This window comes from Desmodus rotundus, chromosome 11 (genome assembly GCF_022682495.2).
Source record: "Desmodus rotundus isolate HL8 chromosome 11, HLdesRot8A.1, whole genome shotgun sequence".
Lineage (NCBI taxonomy): Eukaryota > Metazoa > Chordata > Mammalia > Chiroptera > Phyllostomidae > Desmodus > Desmodus rotundus.
Window position 1 is genome coordinate 70,546,528 of NC_071397.1, and position 12,212 is coordinate 70,558,739.

Below are 12,212 nucleotides of genomic sequence, written 5' to 3' on the forward strand. Positions count from 1 at the left end.
GCATTTCAATATACTAATTATTTTTGGTTCTGTCCAATGATTCCATAATGTTAAAAAGTATTAATTTGTCAGTTCTCAGAGATATTTGCCTATCCCCCTTTTTCTAAGTTAATGTTAACCCAACTATAAACTTGTATAACTAATAACTGAAATTAAGTACTCCATTAGAAATTCATCTCTAAAAGTGGGGAAAAATATAATGCATTTACATCAAAGTTTTCAGGCCAATTATATATATAATTATATGTAAATAAAATATATTTATATATAAAAAATATAAAAAGTATATATGAAATGTATACTTATATTTTATATGTATTTATATGTCTACATACTATATATGTGTGGATAAACACAAATATTTATACACTTGTATTTCTCAGTAATTTCTTCAAAAATTTGATTATTTTTAAAATTTAGTTCTTAGATATAATTATCATAAATGCTCTATAATGTTTTAATGACTATTACTATAAACCCAACATTTAATCACAGTAATTTGAACAAAGAATAAACTTGAAGATATTAAGTTTATGTCAAGAAAAACTCTTAGACTAGCAATTATATCGTATAGGCTTATAACAAAAGTAGATAAATTAGATCTGAAGAATACATAATTAAGAAAGTTTCAGAAAGCATTTTATGTTGTTGCCTTTACTGGGCAACTCTTCCTTTTAAACCTTTTTTTAAAAATATGTTTTATTTACTATGTTATTACAGTTTTCCCAATTCTTCCCTCTTTATCCCCCTTCCACCCTGCACCCCCCAAACCTCCTGAATTCCCCTCCTTAGTTCATGTCAATGGGTTGTTCTTATAAGTTCTTTGACTTCTCTGATTCCTATACCATTCTCTACCTCTACCCGTCTATTTTATGCCTACCAATTATGCTTCTTATTTCCTGTACCTCCCTTCCCCCATCTCTCCCTCCCCCTCCCCACTGATAACCCTCTATGTGATCTCCAGTTCTCTGATTCTTTTCCTGTTCTAGTTGTTTGTTTTTTGTTTTTATTTTTTTAGATTCAGTTTTTGACAGTTGTGAGTTTACTGTCATTTTACTGTTCATAGTTTTGGATCTTCTTCTATTTTTTAGATAAACCTTTTAAACTTTTTTAATAAAAGGAAGTTAATACTTTTAAATTAAAACAAACTCACATAAAACAATTACATAAGAGTTAGAATAAAGAGGATTTCTTTCCAACTTTATTGCTAAGCCGCTTTTAAGGACTTAGGTTTGAGCTATATACTAAAATTTCTGAAATCATTGGATTAATTTATTAGTGGTTTTTCTATTTTATTGTTCATTATGATAAATGATGATTTACCATTTCACATGCAGAAATATATATTTGTATAAAATATATGTTGTAGAAAACTGTATTTTATGACATATTCTCAGGAAGATACCTCATAGTATATACAAAAAGAAACACTAATTTTCTACAATGATGAAAGACATACATAGCCTATTAATTGGACATCTTGTAGTCAACTGCTGATGGATGTCTAGAACAAAATATAACCTTTCTATTGAATAAATAAAAATAAGAATGCGAACTGCATGAAAATTAGTATCCTTTATCTTTATTTTCTTTTGTGAAATACACAAAGTTTCACTAATAAGTACTAGTACAGTAAAATTAATGAATGTAATAACATATGTAAAAGCAAATCAACTTATACATACATAATATTTTAATTTTCAATACAAATTTAGGTAATAATTTTCTGAATATATGTGTAATAATAGCATAAGAACTGCATGTATAAGAAATAATTCTTATACAGTATCTACAAAGCACTGAAAACAACATGTTTAGAGTTGGTCTGTTACGAGATGGTGGTAATAGAATAATTAATTACACTCTCAAAGAAAACAAGCCATTATTATGTAATGAATTCCAAAAGATAAGGAAAGAGTTCTTCTACTGTTACAGATTATACTCTGTTGGGAGAAATTATACCATACTTTTTTGTAACTACAACAAGCGCCGAGCACCAAACCATGAATAGAGTAGCTACTCCACAAATTATTGACTGAATGACAAGGGGAAACGATGCTAATGATTACACACAGTACTCACAGTATATTCACTTGCAATAATTTTATTAATTGGCTTATTAATTGCCATTTCAGAACTCTAATTTATGGTAAACGCTGTTCTTAAAGCCACATCAGTGACAGCTGTGAGCCACACATATGCAACAGAGTATTTTGAATCTTCAAATGTTTTGATGTATTTTGTTAGTCACAATAGTCTGAAAGGATTATAACTCTTCTGAAAGGTAACTCTAAGTAAAATCCAGAATATGCCCTGGCTGGTGTAGCTCAGTGGGTTGGGCATCATCCCACAAACCAGGGTCATGTTTCGGTTCCTGGTTGGGGCTGGGGAACAGATCAGGTCCTTAGTTGGGGGCATGCAAGATGCAACAAATCAATGTTTCTCTCACACATCAATCTTCCTCCCTCTCTTTCTCCCTCCTTTCCCCTCTCTCTAAAAATACATCCATCCATCCATACATACATCCATAAAATCCAGAATAGAGGATTAAGTGGAACACATGTAGGATAACAGCAGCATTTACTACATCACCTAAGTGACATGTAAACTGATATATAAACTATGCTAAATTTGTGAAAAAATATCAGTAAAAATTTTTGGTTTGGAATATACTAGAAAGTGGCATAATATGAGACAAGGACTGTATAAAATAATGAAACTCTGAGTACTTCAGTGATTAAAATTAAATACATGCACTTTTTAGGATGAAAAATAGTAAGCAGTTTCTTAGTTGTTTTTTCTTCCACTATAGGTAGCTCTGCTGAGTCATTTTATTTCTGACACTAAGAAAAACCTAGCCTTATGTGGCTACCAAAATTAAACAGAAAAGACTCTATTACGCAGACGAATGCTCCAAACCAATACAAACCGACCCAAACCCAGTGCCCTGCCCCACCGTGGGAACCTGCGGCAGACGACCAGCCGCGCCTGATCAGCAGCACTGCAGGGATCTGTGCGCATGTGCAACCTCGTGCAGATGCGTGAAGGAGAAACGCTGACGATAGTTTTAAAAAATGTGATTCTGTAACTCTATAAAATATAAATTTTTCTCCTCTTCAGAAGAACAAAACACATGAGAAAATGGAATCTTCAAATAGAAATACGATTTAAAGTTACATGTAAGAAAGGGAAGGGGTTTTTACTCTAGTTCTTTCCTACAAAGGACTGGTCACAGGACTTACTATTGCTAATACCTTGCAAGAGGGTCACGAGTGTGTCATGACATGCTGACGGCTGTAAAATTTCAATCGAAATGCACAGGTGACAGCTGCAACACAACTTTGGAAACCGGAAAGCAGAAAGACTTTGCAGGCCTCAAAAAGTGGAATCTTAAGTAACAGTAGAGAAAGCTGAGAACCAACAAAATTTACCCTGAAGAATCTCTAAAAGCTTCAAAAATCGGTGGCCAGGAACCTCTGGGAATAAAGAGGAAGGAGCTAACATGAGAAGAACTGAAATACGGCTAGGAGCATCTGAATTCTCCTGTTACGTGGGCAAAGTCTAAAATTTTATTTTCTGGAGCCAATAAACAGAAGTCTGGTCTGGCTGTCTGGCTGAAGGGACACCGAGACATCATTAGGAACAGTGGTACCATACCAAAAGGGAAGGAAATTTACAAAAAAGAGTAAAAAAAGAGATCTAAATGTGTACTTGAATTCTATCCGAATTTTTAACTCTAACCTTCCTGTGATGGATATTTTGTGAGGAATAATAGAGAACTGTGTATGATTTTTAATCAGAGTTTTGTGTGAATCTGAATATAAAATATTTCCATTTGTAATCTCAATTTAATTAGTTCTTTTTCATCTTTTTAGTAACAGATAAGGCATATATGATTTTGACTTCTATTATAATTATTATTTGAGATTAGGTATTCCTAATTAACTAGGAATTAATTCCTAATTAACTCCTTACTATATCTTAATCTCTTATTTTATTAACAGCTTCAGTATTAATAATTAGCCAAACTCTGATTGTTGATGAAATTTCATAAAAAAGAATTTTTGAGCCCTGACCATTGTGGCTCAGTTGGTTGGGCGTTGTCCTGTGAAGCACGGAGTGGCTGGTTCAATTCCAGGTGAGGGCACATGTATCCGTTGCAGGTTTGGTTCCTGATGTGCCAAGTTCAAGAGGCAATCAATCCATGTTTCTCTATCACATCAATGTTTTTCTCCCTCTCTTTCTCCCTCCCTTTACCCTCTCTATAAAACTAAATAAAATCTTAAAAATAGAATGATTTTTGAAAACTTCAAATTGATATTCCATTATTTCTGATATTGCTTATTGTAGGCCAATTTCTAAACTTTTTAAAATGTAATTTGTTTACAACATTCTTAAGAATGCAGAGGATCCAATATCATTTAAATAAATTTTCTCAAGTAACATAAGCCTAATGTCCTTTACATATTTCTAGTTAAATATTAATTCTCACATTCAACACATATTTATTAATTAATATGGGCCACAGTTTGGGACACATCAGTAAACAAAAATAAAACCTTGCCCTCACAGAATTAATTTATGTATTTATTATTAACCTAAGTGTATTAATAATACATAAATACATAAATTAAGCACATCAGAAGTTGATGTCGGTTATGGGACGAAAGGACAACACAGAACAGGATAATGAGGTTGGGGAATATGAGACTGGGGAAACAGGTTGAAGCATTTTGAGACTGATTACAATAATGTGAGATGGAGCTCAAGTAGGTGGACAAGTCTATCCTACAAAGAGCTAAAGTGTCTTACCACACTGCAGATTTGCTTATTTTATCAAGATTTGCTTATTTCATGCATAAAAATGATGGTGCAGGGAGACTTCTGGTCCACATGACAGCACAGGTAAACATACTCACCTTCTTGCATAACCACATCAAATTTACAACTAAACTACAGAACAAACATCACTCAGAACTGTGAGATCGAGTTGAATGGAAGTCTGACAACTACGGAATTAAAGAAATCACATCCATCCAGACTGGTAGGAGGGGCAGAGATGCACAACAGGATGTGTTAGTCCCACATCCGTGTGTTGCAAATAAAAATTTGGGAGGATATCTCAGGAGTGAAGAGGCCCATCCACATGCCAGGCCTCACAGCCCAGGGCTCCAGTGCCAGGAAGATAAGTCCCCATAACTTCTGGCTGGAAAAACCAGCAGTGATTAAGTTGGTGAAAGAAACTTCTGGAGTCCCAAACAGTTTCTTTTAAAGAAACTGCACATGTACTTACTCAGATTCACTCCCTCTGAGCTCCAGCACAGGGGTAGCAGCTTGGAAGGCACCAGTGCACACAGCAGGGGTCCCAACTCCAGGGCCTTGGACAGGGAGCAGTCTGAAGCCTACTAGGAACCAGGCCACAAGCAAAGCTCACTTGAGCTCCACCGCTTGTCCCACCCCGACCCCTCAACCACACTTTCCACAAAAGTGGTCCATGGTGCCAAAAACACTGGGGACTGCTGGCATGCAGGCAGGAACTGACGTGTCTGGTATCAAGGTGAGAACTGGGGATAGAGTTTTTCCAGATAGAAAGGTGGGCAGAGGTCATTGTCCCTCTTCTTTTTTTTTCCATTTTATTGTTGTTCAAGTACAGTTGTCTGCCCTTTCCCCTTTCCTCCTCCCCCACCCCAGCCATCCCCACCTCCCTCCTGATTCCACCCCCTTTGGTTTTGTCCATGTGTCCTTTGTAGTTGTTCCTGAAAACCCTTCACCCTTTTCCCACCATTATCCCCACCCCTGTCTCCCCTCTGGTTACTGTCCATTTGTTCTTTATTTCAATGTCTCTGGTTATATTTTGCTTGCTTGTTTTGTTGATTAGGTTCCACTTAAAGGTGAGATCATATGGTATTTCTCTTCCATTGCCTGGATTATTTCACTTAGCATAATGCTCTCCAGTTCCATCCTTACACAATGGGATACTACGCAGCAGAAAGAAAGGAGGAGCTCCTACACTTTGTGACACTATTGTCCCTTTTCTGAACCCTCCCCCTACAAAGCCACAGACCTGGCAGGTGGGGACCATATCTGAGACTCCATTCACCTGGCTAACACTGTGTGCCCCACCCTGGATATCCTGAGACTCCATCACACCAAACTAAGGAGCCCATACAAGTTGTTAACAGAGACTTTTCCATATGATTGGCTGGTCCTGGCTCATGTTTCATAACTTCCTAAATCCTCTCAAATAAGCAATAGCTGGATTCAGTGAGGCACAGTTACTGTACCTCTTGCTAAGTAGCCCCAGACCCAGCACAGTAGAAGCCACCCTAGATTCACAGCTTAGCTTCCCCTGGGAAAATCCAAGGCCAGAACAAGTAGCAGCCATCTCAGATTGCCTTATAGCTCAGGCAGGGTGGCCTTGGGAAGAACACAGGTGGGGGCTGACATTGCCTGAACCACCTAGAAAGCCCAAACCCTACGCATTCAGTGGACATCTACAGACCACGTTGGAGCACTTCCTCCCTGCCCCTGCACAGCTGACCCTCCACAGAGGACAGAGGTTGGTGGTCAGTGGTCACAGCTAATCCTTGAAGTTAACTGGCCTGGGTAAATCCCTCCCATTGACTGGCCAACAGCAGATAAGGCTTAACTATAAGAGGAGAGTGTACTCAGCACACATGGAGGGTGCACTTCCAGTACCCAGCTTGGATGATAGGGGAGGCTGTGCCACTGGACTCTACAGGACACTTACTACATTGAGCCATGCTACCAAGATAGGGAGACATAGCAGCTCAACCTAATACATAGAAATAAACACAGGGAGGCTGCCAAAGTGAGCAAAGAAACATGCCCAAATGAGAGAGCAGATCAAAACTATAGAAAAGAACTAAAAAAAGATGGAGATAAGCAATCTATCAGATGCAGAGTTCAAAACACTGATTATAAGGATGCTCAAGGAACTTAATGAGGTTCAGCAGCATAAAAAATTCCAGTCAGTAATGAAGGATTCACTAATTGAAATAAAGAACAATTTACAGGGAAACAACAGTAGAGTGGATGAAGCTGACAATCAAATCAATGATTTGGAACATAAGGAAGCAAATCAGAAAAACAAGAAGAAAAAAGAATCCAAAAAAATGGGGGTTGTATGAGCAGTCTCTGGGACAACCTCAAGCAATCCACATTCACATCATAGGGGTGCCAGAAATAGAAGAGAAAGACCAAAAATTGGAAATCTGTTTGAAAAAATAATGAAAGAAAACTTCCCTAATTTGATGAAGAAAATAGACATACAAGTCCAGGAAGCATGAAGAATCCCAAACAAGATGGATGTCAAGAGGCCCGCTCCAAGACACATCATACTTAAAATGTCAAAGGCTAAAGATAAATAGAGAATCTTAAAGTAGCAAGAGAAAGGCCATTAGTTATGTATGGGGGAGTTCCCATAAGACTGTCAGCTGATTCCTCAAAAGAAACTTTTCTGGCTAGAAGGGATTGGCAAGAAATATTCAAAGTCATGAAAAGCAGGGACCTACAGTCAAGATTGCTCTACCCAGCAAAGCTATCACTTAGAATGGAAGGGCAGGTAAAGAGCTTCCTAGACAAGAAAAAACTAAAGGAGGTCATCATCACTAAAGCATTATTATACGACATGTTAAAGGGACTTATTTAAAAGATCAAAACTATGAACAATAAGATGGCAATGAATATATATCTATCAACAATTGAATCTAAAATACAAATGATGCAAACAAGAACAGATAGAACCATGGCTACAGAGAGAATTTTGATGGTTGCCAGATGGGAGGAGAGTGTGGGGAAATGGGTGAGGAGGTGAGGGGATTAAGAAATGCAAATAGGTAGTGATAGAATAGCCATGGGGATGTAAAGTACAGTATAGTAAATGGAGTAGCCAAAGAACTTGTATGCATGACCCATGGATATGACCAATGGTTGGGGGATTGCCTGAGGGAGTGGGGGATGCTGGGTGGATTGGGACAAAAGGGGAAAATTGGGACAACTCTAATAGCATAAACAATAAAATACAATTAAAAAACTGTTGGTACAATCTTTGAAACCAATGGATCCAACAAAATAGAAAACAGACCACTTTTTAAATAATATATTCAAACTTACTGAATGCATTAACAAGTCATTACCATACAAAAAACACCAATCAAAAAATTATTAAATAAACAGAAGCTATACTATAGAGTGGTTAGAGTACAGGCATTTGTAACCACAGTTAGGTACAAGTTTTAGATAGGATCCCTAAGAATTTTTGCAGAATGTTATTGTTTTATTGAGAAGCACTAAAAGTACTGGTAATGAAATATTCAACATGGTGCATTTGTACTTGAAAAGAAAAAAATGATACTATGGAAAGCACTGAATAACTTTTCATTGATGTTCCAGCTGCACCAACTGAAAGGTGTCTAGGCTTTACAACAAGGGTTCATTCTAAAACCTGCACCGGAACTACATGTCACTCCGTGCATCCACAAATCTATATTCCATATTAAATGATGGCTTCAACACAGTAAACCTAATCAAATCCAAGGCTCTAGGGTCGTGCCTGGTTTCAGATCTATAAGAAGAAGTGCTCTTAGTACATATTACTGCTCTTATGTTAAAATTAAAATAAGGTGTCATGAAAAAGTTTATAGATTCAAAGCAGAAATATTACAATTATGTTTAAAAACAGTTCATTGGTGATGTTTGACAGTGTCAAAATCAGATACTAAAGTAGAATAGTTGAGACTAATGAAATGTAGGTGTCATTTAAGAATACTCAATATGAAAATGTGTGAATGGACTCAAAATCCATACTTATCAAAAGAATTTTCAGCATTACATTTGTAAATGGAAGAGTGAAAAATCTATGAGATTTAAAAATTTTTTATGTACAACTTAAAGAACTGTTTGAATTCTAGTTATCAGAAGAAAAATAGTTTCATTGCTTGAGAAGTGTTATCAGGAATTACAGCTACTTCAAGCATAAAATCATAAAATTGTAATATTTAATGTATTCTTGATGTATTGCTTTTATTTTCTGTATAACTAATATATACTGTACAAACATAATAAATGTTTTCATTTAGTTTCCTATGTTGATATTCTCTAGCCCCCTTAACTTATCCTTGGGTGCCACATGATTCCATTTCTCATGTGCAACAAGTCATGGACAAGGTATGGGAAGCATTAGCATAGTTTACACAGTATACAGTTTCCCCAGACGGGAGATCTGAAATGGCAGTAAGTACATAGGGGAAAAAAATACAGAAACATTACCTGAGGTTTGCATTTACCTCTAAACTGAACCCTGAGATCTCATGGGATTAGCAAAATTTTTAAAACATACTATAATACCTTGATCAAAACTTATCATAGATTCAAAAATGTATATAATAAAGTGTTTTTCTCTCTATAAAGTATGGTTACAATTTCAACTGAATAAATATTTTCTTATACCATAATTTCACCAAGTATTTCTAACAAAGCAACAAAAAATATTTAGTAGTTCCATTTTTGTATATACAATTTTATAAGCTTAATAATACATCTATTATCATTAATCTGCCATTCAGCTACCATTAGGTAAGACACCAAATATTTGAGAAAATGTTAAATCTACATCCTCAAAGAGAATCACTCAAAAGCATTCACTTAGAAAATAAATATAAATTAATGCGGAATGCTCTACAAATGAAACAAGAAGATCTCAATTAATTTAAAGAGGATTTAAAATTTAAAACACTCCTTTAAAACAGAATAAAAAGTCTTACAGAAATATGTAGTCTTGGCAGCCAAAGGAAAGCGGAGGCCAGAAGCTGGGAGAACTGCTGCAGAAACCGGAATGTTTTCTGTCTGTCCCCCAACATCATCATGAACAGAGAAGACGCAAACCAGTCGTGGCCAGCACAGCTGCCCTGCAGGCAGACTGGGAAGGACAGTTAAGGAACTGTTATAATATATTATCTGGTAACATTAAACACAGCAACTCCATAAATGATCAGGGTCTCTATGGGGAAAGATATATTAATGGTTCTTAGTCCTCATTTTGTCTTTAACCAATTTATAAAATATTGATATACGATTACATATTATTAAGCTAAAAAAATACACAGTAACTATTATAATGTACTACTTGGTCACATGTCCAGTGGAGGCCAACAGCACTAGCAACTGGAGGAAAACTCTCTGCTCTGTAGGAACCATGTGTTCAATCATGAACACGCTGTACCACCCTTTCTGTAGTTCCGGTTATCTGCTAAGTTACCAGCATGATCAAGTATTCAAAAAATTCACACATTTGTAGGTTCAATAATGCAAACACTTTATTTTTTTCTTCAAGTCAAATTCTATTTCTGAAATATAACCAATATAAGTAAAATAATAAAGATTTTAAAATTCTTATTCTAGATTTACTAAATTTAGGATAATCTTTTTCTATATCAACAAACTGTATTTTTAAAACTTTCTTATATTTGTCTGAAAATATATTCTAATAACTTTATTATTCAGTTTCAGATTCAATGAATAAGATTGAATTTAATAATCACAACTCAATTTAATAAAATGTGTATTAAAATACAGAATAAAATACTATGAAGATATATTATTAAAAAAATCAGTAATATAGGTTAAAGTGTTATTTTACTATAAAAGTTTTAAGGTACCCCATCAAAAATTATGAAAAATATATGAAGGAAGTTGAATTATGAATCCACTCAAGAAGGATATGAAGAGAAGACTTTATAAGAGTTTGCTGCTGTTTCAGGAATCTCTCACAGTGCATTAAAACCCAGGTAAGATCATTTTCTGCACCATCTTGTAACAGGTTGAGGAATTTGCCATACCTACATTAAAAACCCACAAAATGTACAAAATGATGAATGTCAGGCCCTTTATTGCAAATTCATTTTTTAAAATCCATCAAAGTGTAGTCCTTTTGAAATCTTAAGGGTTTAATTTTTCAAATTTCTACATTTGGCTTAACTATGTTATACAGAGTACTTAAAAAACATTAACACTCAATATATGTTACTAATAACTATGATATATTTGGATTAGTGGTATTCATCTGGTAAGTACTGGTAACTCTAAAGGAAAATAAAACAATAATGAGAGAACAAATGTAGATACCACAGATGTAGAAGAAGTAGAATATAAGCATTTTATCTTTAACTTCATCTAAAACACTGAATATTAACAGATTAAAATGTTAAATCTGAGAAGCAATTTTAAAGTTCCCATTCCAATGATTCTAAGTGGGAGTGGCACTTCCCCTGGGGGCCACTTTGGAAACTTATGGGGGCTTTTCTTATTGTCATAGTGACTGGGAGCACTGCCAGTCGTGGGTGAGTGAAGGTCAGCAGGTTGTACATGGGGCAGCATGACAACAACTTGCAAATGCCCTGCCTGTTATGTGCATGGATGAAAAAGCTACTTATAATGCTCTAAATCTAACCATTTTATATAAAATCACAAAATTTTTCCTATATTTTTCATGTACACTGAATGCAGCCATGTGTATAATAAATCGGAAGAAGATAGCACTTTATTTCATTTGAAGTCTTACTAAGCTGTGTTCACCATTTTGGAAAGTCATTTTGCCAGTGGCAACTCTCCTGCAGTATTTGAAACACCAAAATAAAATCAGTCTCTATTTGCCTCTGCCAGAGTCACGGTGGTGTTATGTGACTGCCAGCTATGTCTTAAATTGTAGTTGTATACAAATGCTTCATTGTAAGTCATTTTCCATCTATTTCTTACCAATAAGACATTTTATTGAATTAAAAAAAATTTGTGACTAGACTGCTTATATTATCTACGGATTCTATTTCTCCACAGAAACAGGGCATTTAAAATAAAAAGCAGGCTGCAAAACAACCAATGTGATATGACCTATGTTACAAAGGTGAGCAAGCTAGAATTAGTACAATTTTCAGTATAATGCTACGGATTTATAAAAATACTCAGTCTTTTTAACATCTTTCACATGTACCTTTCTAAAACTCAATTCTGATTCTGACCCTTCAGAATGGGACTATCAATATCCCCATTTAACAAGCAAAATTGGGGGAGGGGGTAGTCAGTGACTCAGTCTGTTTAGCTTGCCCATCTCCTTTGAAAATTACAATTTGAGCACCAAAAGTTCAACCTACTATAACTGGTGTATTCATTTTAACTTCTGCATCTACCCTTATGGA

General features: G+C 35.4%; 1 protein-coding gene across 1 annotated transcript in view; it reads right to left on the reverse strand.

Moving 5' to 3' along the window:
- The window catches only part of TBC1D32 (TBC1 domain family member 32), a 186,107-nt gene that overhangs the window by 18,984 nt on the left and 154,911 nt on the right, over positions 1-12,212 (reverse strand). Inside the window, exons 30-31 of the mRNA XM_045188724.2 lie at positions 10,744-10,859; positions 9,786-9,940 (exon numbers count right to left, since the gene is read on the reverse strand). Of these exons, the coding sequence (XP_045044659.2) occupies positions 9,786-9,940; positions 10,744-10,859 (271 nt within the window). The remainder of the gene's footprint in view (positions 1-9,785; positions 9,941-10,743; positions 10,860-12,212) is intronic.